Genomic DNA, 25,150 nt, shown 5'->3' on the forward strand with positions numbered 1-25,150 from the left:
ATGTACAGGCATACAGAAGGAGCAAACCTACAGACGTTATGGATAGCACGAAGATTATAGCTGTTTCGGGACCTCTTATTGAAAACAATAACTACATGAAGTTGTTGTGGAATATTCCTTTACACTTGTGAAGATGTGTTACTGTGATTGGTTTAATAAAGAGCTGAATGGCCAATAGCTAGGCAGGAAGATGTTAGGCAGGACTTCAGGTCTCAGGGAAGAAGAAAGACCGAGTCGCCAGCCAGAAATGGAGGAAGCAGGATGGGCAGTACAGAGTAATGGTAACCAAGCCATGTAAAAGAATGTAGATTTTAAAATATGGGTTAATTTAAGTTATAAGAGTTAGTGAAACAAGCCTAAGCTAAGGCCAAGCTTTCATAATTAATAAGTCTCCATGCCATTATTTGTAAGCTGGAAGCCCAAAGAAAAAGCCTGCTACACATAGCACCCAATGTCCGGCCACATAAATCAGCACAAGGCCTGAGAAAGCTAAGAAAAGTTCTGGACAAGGAGCCAGATGTGTCTTCCTAGTCTTCCTAGTCCTGCAGTCTCTCAGACAGGCTGGTGCTTGAGGGCACGGCTAGCAGCTGCTGCCCACAGCCAGCAGCCAGCAGTCAGCAGCCAGCAGTCAGCAGCCAGCAGCCAGCGCCATGCACAAAGCTGAGCCATACAGCAGCTAAAATGGCAGATTTGTCTCACACGGTCAGAGAACATTGCAAATGCTTAGTAAAGCCATGTCCAGAAACAGAAAACCTCTAAGAAGGTATAGTATGTTCAAAAATGTGCTTAGATGCTAAAGAAAGAAAAGAAAACAGGTATAGACAGTCATTTAAAAAAGTTTAAAAATAATAAAATCTTAAAAAAGGAGTAAAATAATATAAAAAAACAAGCCACATAAGGATGGAAAATAGAACACAGTGAGTTTGAACCTTGCTGTGGGATGTTAATGTATGTCCTGTGGGAGCCCTTCTTGGGTTCCTTGTGGCGTTACCCAGCAGGTTTGCATAGAGGATGATTAGGACCATGGGCCTGAGTGCAGGTGTCTGAGATGGTCTGCACTTGGCTGTATTGGGGGATGGTCTGTATGTCAAGTTGCTCTGATTGGTCAATAAATAAAACCTGATTGGTCGTGGCTAGGCAGGAAGTATAGGCGGGACTAACAGAGAGGAGAAATAAAAGAACAGGAAGGCAGAAGGAGACGCTGCCAGCCACTGCCAGGACAAGCAGCATGTGAAGATGCTGGTAAGCCACGAGCCGCGTGGCAAGGTATAGATTTGTAGAAATGCGTTACTTTAAAATATAGGAACAGTTAACAGGAGGCCTGCCACGGCCATACAGTTTGTAAGCAATATAAGTCTCTGTGTTTGCTTGGTTGGGTCTGAGCGGCTGTGGGACTGGCGGGTGATAGAGATTTGTCCTGACTGTGGGCAAGGCAGGAAAACTCTAGCTACAGAACCTTATATGGAACTTTGTTAATTTTAATTTGTTTTAATACTAATAAACAGAAAATGACAGCAGCTGAGACACACTAGATTGTGGAAGGGACTTCTGAATTAAACCAGTATTGCTTTGTGGAGAAGATTATGCTTTTGGGGTTTTTTAGCTAATTTTTTTTATTAAGAAATTTTTTATTCATTCTACATACCCATCAGACTCCCCCACATTCCTCCTCCCGCTCTCCCCCCAGCCTACTCCGCCCCCCATCCCTTTCTCTGAAAAGGTATGGCCTCCTATGGGGAGTCAGCAAAGCCTGGCACATTCATCTGAGGCAGGTCCAAGCCCCTTCCCCCTGCATCAAGGCTGTACAAGGTGTCCCACCATAGGCACTGGGCTCCAAAAAGCCAGTTCATGTACCAGGAATAGATCCTATCCCCTCTGTCAGGGGCTCTTCAGATTATGCTTTTGTTTTCACAGAAAATGAAAGGCTGTGGATTCATTCAAGATTGATAGAGATCAGGTTTGATCAGGGAAGACCCCCTGAAAATCCTGGCTACAGACATAAAGAAGTAAACCTAGAAAAACTACAAGACAGATGACATATATTTTACCTGCTCAAACACAAAACAAGCAAACAAAAATCATCTTTGGCTGGCTTGTATACAATGCATAGTTCATACTTGTGCAGATATGTATGTTACCTTTGAAAGTTTGTGTGTTTTCAGAGCAAGGGGACCAGGCACCAATGAACATGGGTGGACCAGGTGATCCAGCCTCTCAGAGTGTCTCTGCTGCAGTTTCCTCAAAGTTCTAGATCCAGAACAGCTTCAAGGCTCCTGGCTGAGATGGTCCAGCCTCACACACTACTCTAGTCAGGACTACAGATAAGCCTTGTGCTTTCCCATTGCACAGAGACTGGACAAATGCTATGGCTAGTTTATCTCGGACTTGACCATTATCTCAGTTTTTTCAGGGTCCCCCAGTGCTGCTATTGCCCCCAGACATCAGGAAGCAATCTAGAAAACATGATGCCTACATTCCCAAGAAGTGGGGTGGGTAGTTTTTGGTCATTTGATGGGTTATGGATGCTTGTCATAATTTAGGGGGATTAGTTACAAGTTGGTATTTGTCATGGTCAGGAAAAAAATCAGAAAAAGGAGTTTAGATTCAGGGATCTCTTTCTGAAGGGAAAAAAGGAGGATATTTATAGAAATGATGGGATAAAAAGGGTGGATTGTTGAGTCTACTTTTGAATAACCACTAGTCTCAAATATTTTACATTAGTATGGATTTTTGTATATTGATACAAATTTAAGGTTATTTTTGTTATAATGTATATATGTTTCTATACTTGTTTAAGGTATTATACCTATGCAGCCCATTTGAAAATCCTTGAAAGCTATTTAGGATAATAAAAAAAAGAAAGGTTAATAGTCATCTATAACAATCAAACTTATAGTCATGTTAGGTATGTTTTCAAGGTCATACAGAGATATATTTTAGATAGATAGGTGATCTTCAAACACTTTTGAGACCTACAGAATATGGGATTTAAAATGTTTTAATAACATAAGGCTTTCAAGACAGTGAGACACATCTGCTCCTGGCAGCATCAATCTACTTCATAAAAGGATGACAGGTACCAAAGAACCTCTTTATGGAGATTGCTTTCATTGTGGCAAAGCTAGCCATTTGGGTAAGAAATTGCCCTTGCCTCGACTGCTGGCAGTATGTTGTACAAACTAGACAACAGGACAAAAAGGAGTAAGATTGCCAAACTTTGCCAAGACAAGGTGGGGACAATTCTTCAAAATTCCTACTTTACAAAAAAGTCTGTCAGATATTCTAGGCCTGTAGGCGAAAGATGGATGCCTCAACATTGCAGAGGAACCTTAGGTAACTGCGCACGCAGCCAGCTGCTTCTGTCATTTCTCATAACTTTGGAAGTTGCTTGCTCTGCACTTCCGGTTTACTCAGGTAATATTATATCCTTCTTAGTTCTTTGATGGGGTTGAAAACCTACAGTTACAGTTTTCCTTAGTCATGATAAAAAGTAAATTAGGTACAAAACTTTGAACTCATCAAGTGAGGAATAGAGTATTTTCTCTGAATTTGCCAAATACAAATGGACTGGACATTGTGAACGTTAATTCTTATCTCATAATTGTTCTTATTGTTTATAGTTTTATTATGGTAGAGTTAAAACCTTTCCTTTTTATTTAGACAAAAAAGGGGAAATGTTGCAGAATATTCCTTTACACTGTATGAAGATATGTCACTGTGATTGGTTTAATAAAGAGCTGAATGGCCAATAGCTAGGCATCAAGAGGTTAGGTGGAGCTTCTAGGGACAGGAAGGTCTGGGCGGGGAGGGGAGAGAAGAAAGGCAGAGTCGCCAGTCAGACACAGAGGAAGCAGGACGGGCAGTACAGAGCAAAGGTAATCAAGCCATGTGAAAGAACGTAGATTTTAAAATGTGGGTTAATTTAAGTTATAAGAGCTAGTGGAACACGCCTAAGCTAAGGCTGAACTTTCATAATTAGTAAGTCCCCACGTCATTATTTATAGGCTGGTGGTCTATAGAAAAAGCCTGCTGTATGAAGTACATGAAGTAGCTGCTTGATGAAATAATTATTCCAGTATTTTTATGTACATGAAAACACCACCATGGCTAGCAAGATGGTTCAGCAAGAAAAGTGCTGCTACCAAGCCTGATGACCTGAGTTAATCCCCGGTACCCGATGATTCAAGGAGTGAAATGGCTACTGCAAGTTGTCCTCCGACCTCCATATGCACACACAATACAACAAAAAACAATAGTAGCCAAAAAACAACAGCAACAACGTGTTGTACATCTTAAAATGTGTGCAGTAAAAATGAATACATTTAAAAACTTGAAATTCAAAGAAACAGAATGAAGTAAAGCCTACAGCACAGATCTACATGTACTAACATAATGTATATGGAGAAAGCAAGCTAGGGAACTAAATATATGGGGCTGGAGAGATGCTCAGCAGTGAAAACCACAGGCTGCTTTTCCAGAGGACCCAGGTTCAATTCCTGACTCCAATATGGCAACTCACAAGCAACTATAATTCCAGTTCCAGGGGAGCTGGTGCCCTCTCTGGCTTCTGTGGGCTTCAGGCACACACATGCACAGACATATATGCACGCAAAACACCCATACACGTAAAATAAAAATAAATCTGAAAAAAAAAGTTTTTTAAAAAACTAAGTATAAAGAAAAAAAAAACAAAACAAAACAAAAAAAAAAAAACGCTGGTGTGGTAGGTCATGCCTGTCCTGTTAGCACTGGGGAGGCTGAGGCAGAACTGCTGCAACGTGAACACCAGCACGGACTAGATAGGACGACCCTGTCCCAAACAAGCAAACAAAAGGAAAACCAGTATAAATCACTTCTATCGGGTAGTAGATTTACTTTCAGTCTGTAATAAATATAGTCATTTTTCCTAGAAACTATAAAAACAATATGGAATATATAAAGTAATATATAAATGTGTATCTAATAATACTAATGCATAGAAAATAATGGGTTGGTTTCTATTTTTGCTGTTACCATTGTAATATCTTTAGGAAAACATGATTGCAGAAGAATGTTTTGTTTTACCTCTCTTCCTCCATAATGGAGTCTTCCTTCCCTGACATTTCTGACGTACTGTCATACATGAGTTTGTGAGTTTCAATGAAGTTTTTCTGTAAGGCAGACATCTGGGCCATGATCTTCTGGCGGTGGAGCCTAGCAGCTTCAGCTTTTCTCTTCCGTTCTGCCTTTTCTTTATCATGAGTAATCTGAACAATATTAAGTAACACCAAAATTAGATAAGAGCTCCTGTTAAAAATTAATATTCAGAATGAATATTCCCCATTTGATATAGCAGTTAGCATATCTGATAAGGCAGACTTCAAATAAAAAGTAATTAGGAGGGGACTGGAGAGATGGCTCAGAGGTTAAGAGCACTGCTTGTTCTTACAAAGGTCCTGAGTTCAATTCCCAGCAACCATCTGTAGTGAGATCTGGTGCCCTCTTCTGGCCTGCCGGGGTGTGTGCAGACAGAACACTGTATACATAATAAATAAATAAATCTTTAAAAAAAAAAAAAAAAAAAAGTAATTAGGAGAGCCAGGCGGTGGTGGTGCACACCTTTAATCCCAGCACTCGGGAGGCAGAGGCAGGTGAGTTCTCTGTGAGTTCGAGGTCAGCCTGGTCTCCAAAGCGAGTTCCAGGAAAGGCGCAAAGCTACACAGAGAAACCCTGTCTCGAAAAACCAAAAAAAAAAAAAAAAAAAAATAGGAAAGATAAAGAGGGCTACTATATATTAATAAAAGAACAATCCATCAAGAAGATTTAACAATTATAAACACTTATGCACCAAATATAAGAGCCCCCAATTTCATAAAACTAACATTAGAAGGCATAAAAGACTTTATGGGTCCTGATACAGCAATAAATAGTGGGGGGCTTCAATACCCAACTCTCATATTTAAATAGGTCTTCCAGAATAAAAATAAGAAACCTCAGAGCTACAACACACCATCAGCCAGCGGATACAGAATACACACCTGACAGATAGGGGACATTCACTTTTCTCAGTGCCATATGGAACTGTCTCCAAAACTGATCACATCATAAGCCACAAATCATTACTTAATAAATATATATATATATATATATATTATTTAAGGGCTGAAGACCGAACCCAGGGCCTTGTGCTTGCTAGGCAAGCACTCTACCACTGAGCTAAATCCCCAACCCCAATAAATATATTTTTTAAAAAACCGAATAAATTCTTTTTTTTTTTTTTTTTTGGGTAGTTGTTGTTTTGTTTTTCAAGATAGAGTTTCTTTGTGTAGCTCTGGCTGTCCTAGACCTCTCTCTATAGATGAGGCTGGCCTAGAACTCACAGAGATCCACCTGCTTCTGCCTCCCACGTGCTGGAGTGGATGGTGCATGCACCACCAATGCTCATCAGAATATATTCCTCCTATCAGACCACAATGGAATAAAAGTAGAGACGAACATGAAAAAGTACAAAAACTACAAAAATACTTGTAAACTCAATCATACTTTTTTGGGTTTTTTTTTGTTTTGTTTTTTGAGACAGGGTTTCTCTGTGTAGTTTTGATGGCTGTCTGGATCTTGCTCTGTAGACCAGGCTGGCCTCGAACTCACAGAGATCTGCCTGGCTCTGCCTCCCAAGTAGCTGGGATTAAAGGCGTGTGCCACTGCTGCCCAGTGAACAATACATTTTTTTTAATGATTTATTTATATGTACATTGGTGTTTTGCCTACATGTATGTCTGTGTGAGGCTGTCATATCCCCTGGAACTATAGTTACAGACAGTTGTGAGCTGCTGCCATGTGGGTGCTGGAATTGAACCCGGGTCCTCTGGAAGAGCAGCCAGTGCTCCTAACTGCTGAGTCATCTCTCCTGTGCTGCAAAACGTTTTTTTGTCTTTTTTTTTTTTCTTCTTCAGAGCTGAGGACCAAACCCAGGGCCTTGTGCTTGCTAGGCAAGCGCTCTACCACTGAGCTAAATCCCCAACCCCTACATTTTTTAATTAATAGTGGGCCATTAAAGAAACCAGAGAAGAAAATTTAAAATTCCTAGAGTTAAATGAAAATGAGAATACAATCTTCCAGAACCTTTGGGGCATAGTCAAGGCAGCCCTAATAACAAAATTTATTGCTATAGATTCTCATATAAAAAAAAAACCTGTGAGATATTTAATAAACACATTAATGATGTATTTCAAGGCTCTACAAAAACAATACTAATCCAATCCCAAACCCAGATACTAATCCAATCCAAAACCCAGGAGACAGGAAGACATTTAAAAATTAGGTAAGAAATTAATAAAATAGACTAAATGAACAATATATAAAATCAACTAAAGAAAGAGTTGGTTCTTTAAAAAAGTAAATATTATTAAATCCTTAGCCAATGTGACATAAAGAATGTGAAGACAAATTTAGAATGTAAGGATGTTGTACAACAGACTCAATGAAATCCAGAACATTAGAGAATAATTTGAAAACTTATATGCCAAAAACCTAGACAATCTAGAAGAAATGGCTGAATTTCTACTTGCATATGAACTACTAAAATTAAAACAGAAGATAAAAATAACTTAGAGACCTACTGTAAGTACTGAATATTTAACCCAGTATAAGTACCGAAGATTTAACCCAGGCCTTCTCACATGTTAGGCAAATGCTCTACCATACACTAACTTACGTTTAGTGCATTTTCTTTTAGGAAAAATAGTTAATAACCTCAAGTAAGAATATTCTAACAATTAAGATGGATGCGGTGGCGCACGCCTTTAATCCCAGCACTTGAGAGGCAGAGACAGGTGGATCTCTGTGAGTTTGAAGCCAGCCTGGGCTACAGAGAGTTGCAGAACAGCCAGGGCTATACAGTGAGACCCAGACCCTATCTCAAAAAATTATCAAAAAAAAAAAAAAAAAGACAGAATAAAAACAAAAAAGAATATTCTGATAATTAAATATTAGCTAATTAATTCAATATTAACAAAATATTCAAAACATGGAAAATCATGACATACACGTTATCTAATTTCACTGAATCTAAGATATACCATTATACTTTCTAATTTTAGACATGAAAGTATTTTTAAAATTAATATAATAGGGTATTTCTTTCTTTCTTTTGTTTTTCATTTTTTTACTTTTTTGTTTGGTTGGTTGGTTTTTCAAGACAGGGTTTCTTTGTGTAGCTTTAGACCCTGTCCTGGAACTCGATCTATTTCTAACAGAGTCCCATTGGGCATCAAGTTCCTCTAATTTTGTAAGATATATACACCCTACTCAGTATATGTTAAGTGCAGTACAGAAGCATAGGAATAAAAATGGACAGAACTCACATATTTCACCAACAGCTCCTCCTAAAGAAGGAAAGTGAGTCCTTATTCAAAGACAGAGATGAATGTAACATTGTTACAGTGCCGTTACCTCATCACTCTTAATGGACTCCAAACCTGAAGTGGTAGCCACAACTAAAGAAGATTTCTCTCTTAATCGCTTCACTGTGTCAAACATCTGTGAAAATAGTTGAAATATTAAGTTTGGTTAGACTGACCAAGAAGACAAGTCACTAATCTGATTCAACTATCTTGTCTCTAAGTGTCTTTGAGTTAAGCTACTTAGATATGTACTAGAAAAACAAAACTTAAAAGTGACCCTGGCTGTGACAAACAGTACTGTTAGTTAGTGAGCCAACGGCTGAGTTAATTAAGTCTGACTCTCTGTCTGGGGTGAGAGGGTGCAGCACAGATTCATTTGTAAATTTTAATGGGAACTCTAACTCCTGGGCTCAAGTGCTTTTTCTAACAGCCTTCTAAATCACTGGGATTCCATAGCATACCACAAACCCAGTTTAAAGTAACACTGTTATTCATGTCTTCAAAATGAAAATATACCACTTTATTCTGACCTATGAAGTGGACACAATCTAGCCTGTGGCGCTCCCTCTGACCTCGCTGCCTCCTTTCACAGTTACAGTCCTCCTGGGCTCCCTCTTCCCACCTCTGAGCACTGGCACTGCCCTGTCCTCTTCCCGAAATACTCTTTAGAGTCCTAGAATACTGGCTCTAGATGATCCAAGTCTCCGCTCTAACTTCGTCTTCTGACAAAGACCTTCTCTTATTATTCAAGGAAACCTTCTCTCATTCTATTGGATTATTTTGATGATTGTTTTAAAATTATCTGTACTTCAACTATGGTGTATGCACCATGAAAGCAAGCTCTTTGTGCTGCTTGGGGTTCTAAATTCAGCATGGCACATTGTAATTACTCAAATCCATGCAACTGATAATGACATATTTGAAGATATCTTTCATTATTAAAAGCAACTCCACAGAAACAGAAAAAAGATGAATTACTAGAATAAAAATCACACAGTTGTGATAACTGATAGTAAACGGCTTTACAAATGGGAAGAGAACACAGTGGCTGAATTTTATCAGCAAATAGAAGATTTTTATATATGGTCACATATAGCATGGAATTACAAAATTATGTATAGTGAATAATAATATTCCATAGTGATAATAATGACGGTCACTTTTTGAACTTTTTTATTTTTGAAATTATATTATAATTAAATTGTTTCTCCTTTCCCACCTCCCAACCTTCCTAAATATCCCTCCCTTGCTCTTTTTCAAATTCATGGCCTCTTTATTGCATTAATTGTTGCAACATACATATATGTATGTATGTGTGTGTGTGTATATATATTCTTAAATATAACCTGCTCAGTCTGCATAATGTTACTTATATATACTTTCTATGTGTTCACTGTATGGTACTGTAAATTTTTATTTATTTATGGTTCTCGGGGTTGAATCAAGGACTCACACATGTTAAATACACATTCTACCACTGATCTCTACTTTCAGGTTCTACACTATTCTTTTCATTATAATTTGAGTATACTCTTTCTACTTACAAAAATAAAACAGTATGCAAAGTTATACCAGTAGCAACCTCATACATCTTGAATTTTTTTATTGAATTTATTGACTCAATAAATGTATCAAGGCCACATCAAGTAACAAACTATTTAGATGTGCATTAGTCTATTCTGTGGTATTCAAGTAAGGATGCATAGCATAATGATGCATTTATCAAAATGTGGTCTTGTCATCAAGCAACATATAACTATATTAAACCAGTTTACTTTTGTAATATACCTGTAGTATCCATGTAATCATGTCCTTCTGGCCTTCTAATTGGGGAATTCCTTTGAGTTTTTCCAAAAGCATTTGTATATTCTGAGCATTCATGGCTGAACTTCCCAATCCTTTTTTAAAATACAAAAAAGTATATTAAAAGAAAATTATCTTCCTAATTTTTGTACTAATTATAACTCTTAGTGCCTATCATTCACATGATAATTGAGGTTTGCCAATCAGTCCCTTCACTACCTTAATTTTTATTTATTTATTTATTTTTGTTTTTCCAGACAGGGTTTCTCTGTAACCCTGGCTATCCTGGAACTTCCTATGTATACCAGGCTGGCCTTGAACTCAGAGATCCACCTGCCTCTGCCTCTCGAGTACTGGGATTAAAGGCATGTGCTACCACCATTGGGCATTTAATTTTTTAAAAGAAGAATCTGCAATTACATGAAAAATTAAGTGCTAAATTAAACAAGAGTTTGAGGAAAAACTCACATTATTTTAAGCCTCCCTCTACATCACACGTTTGTACTGCTAAGAGCTATTCTTTTTTTTTTTTTTTTTAAGATTTTATTATTATTAATTATGTATACAGCATGTATGACTGCAGGCCAGAAGAGGGCACCAGATCTCATTACAGATGGTTGTGAGCCACCATGTGGTTGCTGGGAATTGAACTCAGGACCTCTGGAAGAGCAGTCAGTGCTCTTAACCTCTGAGCCATCTCTCCAGCCCCAAGAGCTATTCTTAATAGTCTGCTCCTGCCTTTCCTCTCTGCTCACTGTCTACACAAAGCACATATGAGAACAACTGCAGAAATACTGACGTGAGACATGTTATATTCATATATAAAGAAGGCTAATGGTATTTTCAATAATCTATAAAGGCAGTACAAATAGAAAATGTGATTACTTTGCTTAAAGTATTGGTTTTATAATTAATGTTTCAGGAATGCACTTTGAACAAAACTATCTTATCGTAATAGCATTTTATTCTAACCCTATCCTAGTCTTCAAGATTAAGAAAGCAACATTTTCAGTCAGACTCACTTCACTCCTGACATACTACAACCTCAGATACAGTAAAAACAGCTGCAGTAGGGAATTTTTACAACTCAGTATACTGGAAAATATTATAAACATGCTAGGCAAATAAATCATTTAAGGGCTTTCTAAATTTTAAGGATTAACAGATAAAAATGTTTAAGGTCCAAACTTTCAATTACAAACTGGCAATTAGCTAGAAGTTTGCTGGGAAATGATGCTTTCGCATACTTGAGGCCTTATGGTAGAAATCGAACGTCACTTCTTCTTCAGGAGCTTTCTGAAGCTGCTGCTTCTCCTCCAGCAAGCCCAGTGCCAGTATGTGGAATGCCTGAAGGAGGAAAACAAGGGTCTCTGAAGAGCTTCTTCATTAACTGGAGGTACTAATATACATAACCCACAGCGAAAAAAACAATAAGCAAAAATGACAAGACTTATAAACAAATATTCAACAGAAAGAGAAATCATGAAAACTCCAAAAATGCCCCAAATTAAGGAGACATAGCTTAACTATCACTTAAAAAGGGGTAAAAATTTGAAGTTTAGTAAAAACTACACAGCCGCAAAAGTGTTAGGAAGCAGTCACTTGCTATTGCAATGGGGACAGAGGGAAAACGAACTAGTTTCACATTTAAAAAAAAAAAAAATCACTGTGACACCAGTCAAAAATGTAAAGCATGGGGGGGGGGGGCGGGAGGGGAGGAGATCAAGGGAATCAGTGGCTGATATGTAAAATTAAATTAAATTATAAATTTTTAAAAAAATTGAAAGAGCAGAAAAAAATGTAAAGCAACAGGCTGGGTACTCAGAATTGGTATAGCAAATACACGCATTCATGTACACAAAGATATTTGAACAAGGATGTTCACTGTAAACCAGGTGTAGTGCACATCTGTAATTTCATGTACTTGGAAGGTTGGGGGGGGAAGGATCACCTGAGCCCACAAAATCAAGACCAGTCTGAGCAACATAAACAGAACCTATCACAAGCAAGGAAGCAAACTAACCATAAGAAATGTTGATCTTAGTGTTCTTTGTTATAACAAAATCCCCAATCCAACCCCAATGTCTATTAATAAGAGAAGTTAAATGTATGATAGTACAATGCATAATGAGATATGCATGCAATCAAGAATGACAAAGATCTTTATGTGCTTATGTTGGTGTAGCTTCCAGAAATACAAAACATTAACAGTGTTTACCTCTTAAGTAGGACACTGGGAGATGTGGGTAAATTTTTAATTTTTTAGAGTTCAAATAAAGTTCTATAATACTGAATATAGTACTGCAAATATTTAACACTGTTACAAGTATTGAGATACAAATAGAGCATGAGCCTACGGACCAATAAAAACCAACAGGGGATAAGGATGGTATTAAATAAATACATAATTATAGTTACCATAAAGTAGCAGGATTAAGTAATTTACTAATTTACTAATTAGCAGTTCCAAGAAGTCAGGTACGATGGCTCATAAACATAACTTTAGTCCTTAGGATGCTGAGGCAGGAGGATTACCACAAGTTAAAGGTGGCCTAGGCATAAGGAGTTCAGCCCACCCTGTGCTACAGTATGTGACCCTGTTTCAAAAAACAAACAAACAAAAAGAGTTGCAAGTGTGGCTTAGTGGTAGAGGTCTTGTCTAGCATGTTCATGGTCCTGGGTTCATTCCCCAGCACCACCATCACCAAACCAAACAAAATAAATAAACATATGCCGATAAAATGCATTAGTGATGCATGCCTTTAGGGAGGCAGAGGCAGACAGATCTCTGAGTTCACAGCTTGGTCTACAGAGTTCCAGTCAGGATGACACAAGAAAACTCTGTCTGGAAAATAAAAAAATAAAATTAAAAAATTAAAAAAAGAAGAAAAATGCATGATGCAATTGGATATGGACTTGTCACTAACATGAGCAGACTTCTTTTTGTTTCCTTAACTCAGGAGAAGGAGCTTTATTTTATTTGAACAAAGTTGGAGAATAGTACCTAAGATAGCATAGGAACAGACTATGTTTCAAAAGAACTCATCAGCAAAATGGGTTCTACTTCCCAGCAGCTTTGCAGAGGACACAGTAAAGGGCAGGGAGTGGGAGGTTAATTTCCCCTAGTACAACACAGCTGCTGAAGCTTGATGAAAGAGCAGAACTGGGGGGACTTGGGAAGAGAGGGGTCCTGGCCCTGCCTTCTATGCTTGTACTGTTTGTGTATCTTTTTAAGAGCTTTCTTCATTTTCTTGTCCATCATCTGTTGGGGGATATTCGATCACACTGTGAGCCCTGAGTTTGCATTTGTGTTAATTAAATAAAATTAACCTTGAGTCGGGAGGCTGCGTTAGCAACTAGTTGACAGAACGTAATCATGGAGCATCAGAGGGCATCCGGGAGAGACAGAGAGACACAGGAAGTAGTAGGGTGGGGTTTGGAGTGGCACAGCCTTTTCTGGTTTGGCAAAGCAGGAGCACGGGTCTTTCAGAAATGCCAGCAAGGAGGGAAAGTTAGCTAACTGCGACTTGGCCTCTCTGAGCTAGCAGGTTTTTACACCAGCCTTTGAATATAGAGTCTTATTTATAAATAGAAAGGACTGTACCTGTGGGAGCAGGATTCCCACCAGGCTGTGGCCTGAGTGGCCAGGCTGCTGCTGGAGAAGCAGGCCAAAAACTGTGGAGCTGCAATTGCTGGCCGAAATAGCAGTGGCTTAAGGTATCGCCACTGTGCTGAACTTAAAACGACAATCATCATTCCTAGGCTTACCATCACAGAAGCCAGAGACTTCACAGGAGCAGGGGAAGGACAACGACCTAAGGGTTGGCATCCCTGACACCCTAGATGTGTCACAGGATAAGAAGGCCCACCTGGAAGCCGGGCGTTGGTGGTGCACGCCTTTAATCCCAGCACTCGGGAGGCAGAGCCAGGCGGATCTCTGTGAGTTTGAGGCCAGCCTGGGCTACCAAGTGAGCTCCAGGAAAGGCGCAAAGCTACACAGAGAAACCCTGTCTCGAAAAACCAAAAAAAAAAAAAAAGAAGGCCCACCTGGAAAGCTGGGGAACATCTGGGGTAAGGACCAGGGGCCAAAAGAAAAGAAAAGATGGACAGGTGGTGAACAGGCAAAGCGGGAACCTCCAGGGCACACACAGATTTGACCCTGGCTGCCAAGCAGTGGATTCTCCATGTTCAGATGTTTGTTCAAGCCTTTCCAAAACCACCTAGGCTTGATAAATCCTTCCCGGTCTTAATTCTCACTTCCTGGCTATCCTTATCTTGTGATTCCAGACCCAACACTTTTCTTTTTTCTTTTTTTCTTTTTTTTTTTTTTTTGAGTCTTTTAAAACATAAATAGTTCCCAAGGGTACGAGTGCTAAAAACATGAGAATGTATCAACAAAAAAACTTGGGCCATTTTAATGATTCCTGAGTATCATGTGTTTCTAATATGGTTCTGATTGATATTAATCCGGGGATTGTTTTTTAGATTCCACAATAACTCAAAAGAAAACACTGCAGGTAAACATACCATTTGGAGCATCCCTTCTGTCCACAAATTAGAATCTGTGTCTACTGCCCTCTCAAATATGGTCCTGAGAATGTACATCATAACATCACAGTTGAGAAGGTTGATTACTTTGCTGAAAGCAGGACAGAATTCAGGAGGAGGTGGCGGCGGCAATGCTGTTAGGGAAGCAGAATAAATGAAGAAAAGAGACAAACAGGTACATATTTATCTGAACTACCCTAACATACACAATTGCAAATATAAAAATCAATAGTTTAAATGCAAAATAACATGTGATTTCTTTCTGCTTTAAAGCACCATAAATAGCCGGGGGATTGGGGGGGGGGGGGTGGCGGCAGCAGGGGTGGGGTGGGGTGGGGGGTTGGGGGGGTGGCGGCAGCGGGGGTGGGGGCGCGGCGGCGGCTGTGACGCACGCCTTTAATCCCAGCACTCGGGAGGCAGAGGCAGGAGGATCTCTGTGAGTTCAAGGCCAGCCTGGGCTACAGAGTGAGTTCCAGGAAAGGCACAAAACTACACAGAGAATCCCTATCTCGAAAAACCAAAAGAAAAAAAACAAAAACAAAACAACAAAAAAAGCACCATAAATACCACTGTCAAAGGAAATGTAAACTGCTATACCAGTCTCTCAAAATAAATTGTACTTGCTAACAATTTAAAACACTGTCATTCATGATGGCCCCATATTACTATGTAAATACAAAGCTCTTTATATTTCCTTTAGTTGCCCCCTCAGATCAGCAAAACAAAATAAAACACCCACAAAAAATAGTGAAAATGTGTCAGTTCAGAATCTCAATTTTACCTTCATCTTTATTTTCTTGTTTTCTCCTTTTCTTCTGCATATGTTCAGCCTATTAAGGAAAAGGTAACAACTATCATTACATACACTGCTTAGCAAGCACAAAGCAAATGGAATACTGTTTGAAAATAAATAGAAAGACCTATTTACTAAAATACTTTATATACTAATTTAAATTGTATTTGAAGTATTACCTTGACTAGAAACCAAATAATTGTCTTAGGAAAGGTTATTTACTGTAAGATGGGTATGACTCTCATTAAGAACTCAGTCCCTGCCCCAAGTGCTGAGATGGCTCAGCCAGTAAAGGGTGCCTGCCACTAAGTAAGACGTGGGTCTCAATTCCTGAGCCCCAAGTGATAGGAGTAAACAGACTTCTGCATGTTGTCCTTTGACTGCCACGTGGACACCCACACCCCAATAAATAAATAGAATAAAATCTTAAAAAAAAAAAGAACTTAGACCTTGTTGTTTCAGTCAGGAAAACTTGTCCTCTGTACAAGGGCCCACATGACAGTAACTGTTATCTTTATTCATAATTTATTTATTTTATTAAATGAAAGCTCCTGTGTTTAACTCCACTGCTGTGAGAAAGCACCAGTCAGCGAGACTTAAAGGACAGCAGCCTCTCACTCAGCTCACGCCTGGCCTCAGATGATCAGGAGAAGAAGCCACGGCAGAGCACAGCATTTCCCACAATGGCAGCAAACAAGCAAGACAGTGCTGGCAGCAGCCATCTTTCTCTTCCCCTGATTTTGTAAATTATTCAACTTAAGTAAATGTCAACAAAATCAGCCATCACCTAAACCAAGTGATCACTTATCCTTCTAGGACCAACAGAAACTACGTACTGATGTTCTGCAGAATAGTCACTGCTGTGAAAGACGAGAGAGAGAGAGAGAGAGAGAGAGAGAGAGAGAGAGAGAGAGAGAGAGAGAGAGAGAGAGAGAGAGAATTATCCTAAATAAACAAGTGAGGCGTGTGACTCTGAAAGGAAAGACGCATCATTGAACCATCTTCTCCTGTAACAACTATAAAGGACATTTTTGGTATAGCCAAGAAAATTTAATATTGTCTACACACTAGATTGCTGATTTTCTTAGATGAGTTAATACCTTCTACTAACAAAAGCCATCATGAAACTACTTTTCTGTAGATACAGAAAAACATACAGGACTTCAGGGCCATTTACTGAAAAGGGTATTTTCCCTACCTTGCTATGCTGTGTTTTAGAGTAATGGTAAAAGTATGTATTGAAGTCTTTCAGTGATTCATCTTTCAGTTCATACACTCCATGGCCTGATACACCTGGTTTCCTAAAGCAACAGAAAATACAGATGAACAGCAGGCTTTGTTTTGTTTTGTTTTCACAATATTGGGGGAAAAAAGACAAAGAATCTAAAATCTAATCTAAAATTCAAGATTCCTAAAAAAATTATATCTCAGAAATGATCGCTTTAATTGCTATGATAATTCAGAAAGCATACACAGACTATAAAGTCCTGACAACGGTGACACTGTACTCAATAGATATGAAATTCAACCGAATCTGGGAGTCTGTTTTCTGCTAGTGGACCTGATAGCGTGCCCCCTTAGCTTTCCCACTTCTTTTTTACAGCCTTGGTTTTAGAGGTGCCTGATAAACTACAGGACACTACATGATTTAGGGTCAAATCTTAAATGGTAGAGAGACAAGTCATAAAGAGCAAACTGTTACAACAGTAGTGTGGAATCCTTTATCGAGCACGGTAGTAGGAAAAGCACCAAGGTTAAAAGAATAGAACATATTTGCTTATGAACATTTAGCATCTTTGTGTTTCTGCCCTTTTTTTTTTTGAGACAGGGTTTCTCTGTGTAGCTTTGTGCCTTTCCTGGATCTTGCTCTGTAGACCAGGCTGGCCTCGAACTAACAAAGATCCGCCTGCCTCTGCCTCCCGAGTGCTGTGATTAAAGGCGTGCGCCACCACCGCCCGGCTTCTGTCCAATTCTTAAGTTAAAAATATCATTAACCGGAGCTGGAGACATGGCTCAGAGGTTAAGAGCACTGACTGCTCTTCCAGAGGTCCTGAGTTCAATTCTCAGCAACCACATGGTGGCTCACAACCATCTGTAATGGGATCTGGTGCCCTCTTCTGGCCTGCAGTCATACATGCTGTATACATAATATACATAATAAATATATATAATAAATATAATATACATAATAAATAAATGTTTTTTAAAAATTAACCATTAACCACTACTAATGGAGAAAAAAAGCCACATGATATTTTACAAGTTATTGAAAACTAGTAGCATTGCTCTAAACATAATACCATCACAACTCAAAATACATTATTAGTACCAGTTTTCCAAATGTCAAGAATTAATCCCCTTACCATTTTCACTTTACACACCACAAAGAGTAAAAGAATTGTAAAATATAGTTAACTCTGTTGGAGAAAAATCTAAGGCTAACCCATTAAAATAAAAATTTATAAAACAATGAAGTCATAGCTTCAAATTATTGGGGAAGGGTTATCAGATAGTCTTATTAGTTTACTGTCTAAATCACCTAATAATATCACTAGACAAATTTCTCATTTACTTACCAAAGAAGCTCATTTCATCAATAAACACATTAACTATTTCAAAATTAAACATAATTAGTGCCTAGTGCATCCCTCATTCTCACCCGTCTACTCCGCTTGCATTCTCATTCCTGTGAGCTCTACAGAAAAATCCAGATGTTCTACAAAGTATCAGAGCATAAAAATAAAGACCAGCCTACCTCTCAGAATAAGCATAAATATTAAACACTTACTTAAATGTGGCCACTTTGTTTATGACATTCTCTAAGCCAGTTTCGTTATTTTCCTGTTGAAATGACATTTTTGACATTGTTACTTTCAAGTAACGAATTTTCCTTTTTTTTTTTTCTTTTTTCTTTCTATTTTTGGGTTTTTCCAGACAGGGTTTCTCTGTGTAGTTTTGGTACCTGTCCTGGATCTCACTCTGTAGACCAGGCTGGACTCGAACTCACAGAGATCCGCTTGGCTTTGCCTCCCCAAGTGCTGGGATTAAACTAGTGCACCACCACCACCCGGTGAATTTTCCTCTTACTGTGAACTGAAATATATTTTCAACTTCATCTCTGAAGTACTTTATATACAATAAATTAAAAGATTAATTGCAATATTTATTAAAACTATATATAGAGCCAATTTGTTGTAGGAAACTGATTTCTTAAGGTCTATAATCTTATGCATAAATAGCTCTCTCTGTTTGCCTTCACACACACACACACATATACAAGTGCAAAATCCTTAGCTCCCATCCTCTTCTCTTTTCTTCTTTTTTGTTTGTTTTTCTTTCTTTCTTGTTTTTTTTTTTTTTTTTTTTTTTAATTTAACCCAGGGCCTTACAGTAAGTACTCTTATCACTCAGCTTTATACTCATGCTTAAAAGCCTTATATAGTATATTCATAAACAACATTTAGGTACATGTCCATACTTTACTAATCCTTGAAACCAAAGTAAATAGAATGAACAGCCTCCAACCAGAAACATATGGCAAGACATCTGTGCAAATGCCCAGATGTGCAGCTCTGATAATTTTCTGCTAACTAAGCACCAACTTTTTCTCAAAAAAAAAAAAAAAAGAAAACAAAAAACCAGACTAGTATTTTTATGAAGTCATGTACAATGATAAGGACCTAGTTAAGCCACTACATTAAATTTATAGCTTCCTATGGTCTTTAAAAATTAAGCTATTTAACCTCTTTTTTTAAGTTTATTTTGGGTGGCAAGATGGCTCAGTGGGTAAAGGTACCTCCTGCCAAGTCTGATGACCTGAGTTTAATCCCTGAGACCTGCATAGTGAAAGGAGAGAACTGATCCCTCCAAGTTGTCCTCTTATCTCTGCAGATGGCACATGAGTACTGTAACACACACACACACACACACACACACACACACACACACACACACACACACAAAATGTTAACGTTTATTATATTTACCTATTTAGAGATGGAGTCTCACTATGTTGGTGAGGCTGGCCCTAACCATTTGGGAACAAATGGTCCTCTGCCTTACCTGCCCATGTAACTGGGATTACATGAAAACCCATGCCACCACATCTATTTAACCTCCTTTAAAAACAATGTACTCGAGAGTGAGCAGCACAGTCAGAGGGGGCCCTAGAGCAGTTTGCTTCTAAGTATGGTATGTATGCAACACCAGTCATATGGGAAATTACTTCAGGTGTAATAGATACTTTTTTGAATTTTTGAATATTTTATTTTAATAGTATTTAGGGGGAAATTACTTTAAAAAACTATTAATGTACACATATTGCTGCTTAAAACACACTAAGGAAAACTGTAATTTGATATTTAAAAGGCATTAGTCATGAAATTAGTAAATGGATATACAAAAATCACAAAAGTAACAAGCCAAATAGCTACTGTTTGACAACCAGTTTACAATGAAACTTGAAAAAAATGACAAATTATTTGAGGTGGAGAGGAAGAAAATATTTAGTGAAAGCATATCCTTGTATGTATGAAAGTCTTGACAATACAGGTAAGTTTAGTTCTTTATTAAGGATCACTTTTCTAGAACTACGGTTGTGGATAAAAATGTTTTGCCATGTTCTCCTGATATAAATGATATCCAAGCCTTAGAACCCACAGAAAAATCACATGCAGTGGCTCACAAATGTAATCCCAGCATTCCCATGGTAAGACGAGAGTCAGAAGAATCACCAGAAAGCTCATGCAGGCAGCATGATATCCACATGGGTGTCACGGGATGTGCATAATTCCACTTCCACTCACACATACACAAACAAAAACTTAGATAAAATAACCATTGTTCTAATTTATACTCAAATCTCAGAAGAGGAAAAAATAATAAGAATCGTAACTTTAGGACAATATTGTACCAATATCTACACATGCTAAAGCATAAATACCACTGTGGGGTAGAGCGAATTTGACCTTCCCCATCTCTATTTAGAGAGCACAATGATATGCTTCCTCTGCTGTCCTTCAGGCTTCTCACTAACGGAGTCTAGACACGGGCAAGGCAGCAAAGCCTGACTTTTCTTTTTCTCTCTATCTCTATCTCTCTCTATCCCTCCTCACTTTTCTTCACAGGGCCTTGCTCTGTAGCTCCAGCTGCTCTGAACTCCAGATTCTGGGATCACAGGTGTGTGCCACACTACATAGCCTTCCCCTGCTCTGGTTTCACCCTTTCCTTCTCTTTTCACATAATACTTGTACATATGATTGAGACATATCACAATAATTTCATATATGTATGCAATGTATAACTATCAAATCAGGGGAAGTGGAATTTCCAAGTCCTCAAACATTTTTCAGTTCTATATGTTGGAAAATTTTGGACTCTTTTTTTCTAGTTATTTTGAAATAAATCACTTTGTTGTCAAGTACAGAACACTAGAACGAATCCCTCTTCCTACCTCACTGCACTTCACTGCCTGTTATTGAATCCCTGATCTCCCCGACACCCTTGGTTTCTAGTGACCACTATTCTGTTTTCTTCTATGAGGTCAACTTTATTATAGGATGCTTCCATTCATCTTTCTTTGTTTTTTTCTTCACGAAAGCAGGCTTGCAAGATACTCCAATAGCTCCCCTAGTACTTCCTAGTCCCCATACCACATTTTATTATTTCACTGCAGAAATAATAAAATATTAATGTCTTGTTTTCTGACCTGCTTCCCAGATGATCTACATTAATATAGTGCTCCAACACTCTGAGTATTTCAGATAGCTTTCATTTCCTCTGCCAAAATCTTACTTTAAAGTAAATAAAAAATTTAAGAGCATTTTCCTAGAACTAAAGCGTGTATACATAAAAATTGAAAGGTAATTGATTTACAACCCTAAAATAAAAATATGGGTCATTTTGCTTAGCAAATTTTCCTGAAATTTGAAGTCAACTTCCAATTAAGAAAGAGAGAAAAAAAGAAAAAAAAAGAAAGAACGAGAGAAAAAAACAAATCAAACCAAACAACAAAAACCCAAACTCCTCCAATCTTGGGAAGAGGGACTGAGAAGTAAATTGAGGGGCTAGAGAAATGGTTCTGTGGTTAGGAGCACTGGCTGCCCACACACCAGCCCCGGGTTCAGTCCTCGGTGCCTCTATGTGGGCTCACAACTATCCACAGCTCCAGTTCCAGGGATCCAACACCCTCGAAGAACACCAGGTATGCACACATGTGGTACACTTACAAACAATGTAGGACAAACACTCATACACATAAAATAAAAAACTTTAAATAAAATTTTTTTAAAAAAGAAAAGTAGAGCCGGGTGGTGGTGCACACCTTTAATCCCAGCACTCAGGAGGCAGAGCCAAGTGGGTCTTCATGAGTTCGAGGCCAGCCTGGTCTACAGAGAGAGATCCAGGACAGGCTCCAAAACTAAGCTGAGAAACCCTGTCTCGGGGGGAAAAAAAAAAGTAGACTTACATTCTCAGGTAGGTTTCTGGCAATGGCACTGTGTGGCATGGGCTCAATGCAAAGCAAGTGAATAATCTCTCTCATTACGACTTCCTCTTTGGTAACATTTCCCACTCCAGGTACATAACGCTCTCCTAATACAATGAAAAGTAAAACCAGAAAATTCCATTGGTTTCTATTTAACTTCTGTTCTAACAGATAAAATGTACTTATACCCAGAACACTGAATTAAATCAGGTTTACAACACACAAATCAAAATGATTTCAATATTTCCCCAAAATCAAATAATAAACTATTTGCTGAAAGAGAGAACTCATTGAAAATTCAGCCCTTATTTTAACTTACTGTAACCCCAGCACTGGGAAGTTGAGATAGGAGGATCACAAACTGAAAGACTAGCCTGGGTCACATAACAAGACCAGGTTTCAAAAGTCAAATCAATAGGTTGGAGAGGTGGCTCAGTAGGTACAAGCATGTATTTCTCTTGCAGAGGACCCAAGTTCTATTCCTAGAAGCTCTATCAGGACACTCACAACTACCTGCTAATCCAGCTCCATAGGACCCAACGCCTCTGGACTCAAAGGACACCTGCACTCACATGCACATACCCACACCTACTCTAAAAACAACAAATAAAAAATCATAAGTCGTTATGGTCAGGCATGTTGGCACATGCCTTTAACACCAGCATGTTGGAGGCAGAGGCAGGCAGATCTATATGAGTTGGAGGCCAGCCTGGTCTACATAATGAGTTTCAGGTCACCCTGACCTACATAGTGAGACCCTGTATCAAAACGGAAAAAAGAGGGAATAAAATAAAATAACTGCAAAAAAAAAAAAAAAAAAAAAAAAAAACCACCCCAAAACCAGGGTCTGAAAAGATGGCCCCGAGGTTAAGAGCTCTTGCTGCACAATCATGAAGACCAGTTTGGATCCCAGTATCTGTGTAACAAGCCAGGTAGCTCAAAAACACTTCAGCTCTAAGGCATCTGATGCCCTCTCCTGTCTTCCACATACATGCATAAATATGTGCACACAGAAACATGTGCCTATACACCCACTCAGACAACAGAGAAGCTGCGCGCGCACACACACACACACACACACACACACACAGAAAGAGAAACAGAGACAGAGAAATAGATAAATACAAAAAAAGAACAAAATGAAAACTGAAAAATAAAATTAATGGCTTACATATAAAACAGTATTATGTATCAAGCCCAGGGCTCACATATACTAGGCACATACTCTACCACTGAGCTACATCCCTAGGTCCAGGTCCAGGTTACAAATACATAAACACACACACACACACACACACACACACACACACACACACACACACACAAATCACTGTCAAATAGAGATTAAAAATTGCTAAATTAACTATAGGAATGTCTCTGGTATCATAATATCTAATTTCCACTGCTTCAAGACATAAAACATTTGAACATATGGCACCCCTGTTTTTTAATTATGTTTTTAGTGTATATTTGTGTGTGTATATTATATATATGTACACATATATGTAATTATGTAATGTGTACATATGTATTATATAAATGTTTAGGTATGTGAGCATATGTGTATGTGTGTGCGTGTGCAGGCCAGAAATCAGTGTCAGGGGTCTTCATTACGGGATCTTGCTTTCCACCCCATTTCTAAGATAGGGTGGCTCACTGGATCTGGAGCTCATTAATGCAGTCCAACTTGCTGGCAAACCTGCTCTTTAGGATCCTCCTGTCCTGGCCTCCTTGGTTCTGGGTTGAATTCACGCCCTCGTGCCTGCACAGTAGGCACTTTACCAATCTGAGGCACTTACCTGGTCCTACTGAAATTTCACTGACATATATTCACTAAACATAGTAATGGGCTCCATAAGGACCACTTCTTTCAGCTGTATTGTGTACTTTGACCACATCCATCTCCCATACTGTCCTTTCCCTTCCACTCGTCTCCTTCTTCATCCCCTTCCACTCTGCCTTCAAGACCTACATATTCTCCACGAGTTTTCAACAATGTAACACCTATACAAAGACCTATGGCATCTGTAAAAGAACCTTTTACCAATTTTTTTTTTTTTTTTTTTTTGGTTTGGTTTGGTTTTTCGAGACAGGGTTTCTCTGTATAGTTTTGGAGCCTGTCCTGGATCTCACTCGGTAGACCAGGCTGGCCTCGAACTCACAGAGATAGATCCGCCTGGCTCTACCTCCCGAGTGCTGGGATTAAGGGCGTGCGCCACAACTGCCTGGCCTAAGAGAACCTTTTAGATAATCTCTAAATCACACACATTTCACAAGGAATTTGTCCAGTGACTTGTTTCTAATAACTTATTTTCACATTTGCAAATTTTATAATTTAACTTCCATATATATGTTTTCAACCAAAGGATCACAGTCCCAGAAGCAACCTTGGAGTAAGTTCCTTTCACATTGTATGGATTAGGAATCTGAAACTCAAAGATTATATAGCGTGCGCTTAACTACTGAAAGCAAGGCTGAGACTTCATCCCATAACTACTAATCCAGATATTTTCTACGTATTTGTATTTTTCCCATTACAAGCCAGAAATGAGGCTTGAAAGACGGCGCATTGGTTAAGAGCATTTGCTGCTCTTTTGGAGGAGCCAAGTTTTATCCTAGCAGCCACATGGCCGCTCACAACCATCTTTCTCACTCTGCTATTTACACAAAGTAATTTGCAAGAATGACATGATAAAAACATTTAACTTAGACCCAGGATACATTTAAATGTCATGTACATATGTAAATGTTAGCACTAAGTAAATAGATTAATAACCTAGGCTCATAGGAATTCAGAGACTGAACTGACAACCAGGGAGCCTGCATGGAACTGGCCTAGGCCCTCTACACATATATGACAGTTGTATCGATTGGTCTTCTTGTGAGACTCCTAACAATGGGAACAGGGGCTGTCTTTGACTTTTGCTGGCTTTTGGGACCCTACTCCTCATACTGGGTTGCCTTGCCCAGCCTTAATAAAAGGGGAGGTGCTTAGTCTTACTGCAACTTGATATGCCATGTTGTATTCATATCTATGGGAGGCCTGCCCTTTTCTGAATAGAAATGGAGGAGGAGAGGTTGGGGGAGGGGGGTGGGGGGAAAGAAGAGAGGGGAAACTGCAGTCAGGATGTAAAATAAATA

The 25,150-nt window shown here is 38.7% G+C and overlaps 1 protein-coding gene across 1 annotated transcript in view; it reads right to left on the reverse strand.

The window, feature by feature from the left end:
• The window catches only part of Ubr1 (ubiquitin protein ligase E3 component n-recognin 1), a 133,600-nt gene that overhangs the window by 47,563 nt on the left and 60,887 nt on the right, over positions 1–25,150 (reverse strand). Inside the window, exons 21-29 of the mRNA XM_076570456.1 lie at positions 21,992–22,116; positions 18,314–18,366; positions 16,724–16,826; positions 15,514–15,562; positions 14,712–14,866; positions 11,432–11,531; positions 10,170–10,279; positions 8,431–8,517; positions 5,065–5,246 (exon numbers count right to left, since the gene is read on the reverse strand). Coding sequence (XP_076426571.1) covers positions 5,065–5,246; positions 8,431–8,517; positions 10,170–10,279; positions 11,432–11,531; positions 14,712–14,866; positions 15,514–15,562; positions 16,724–16,826; positions 18,314–18,366; positions 21,992–22,116 — 964 coding nt within the window. The remainder of the gene's footprint in view (positions 1–5,064; positions 5,247–8,430; positions 8,518–10,169; positions 10,280–11,431; positions 11,532–14,711; positions 14,867–15,513; positions 15,563–16,723; positions 16,827–18,313; positions 18,367–21,991; positions 22,117–25,150) is intronic.

This window comes from Peromyscus maniculatus, chromosome 4, assembly GCF_049852395.1.
Source record: "Peromyscus maniculatus bairdii isolate BWxNUB_F1_BW_parent chromosome 4, HU_Pman_BW_mat_3.1, whole genome shotgun sequence".
Lineage (NCBI taxonomy): Eukaryota > Metazoa > Chordata > Mammalia > Rodentia > Cricetidae > Peromyscus > Peromyscus maniculatus.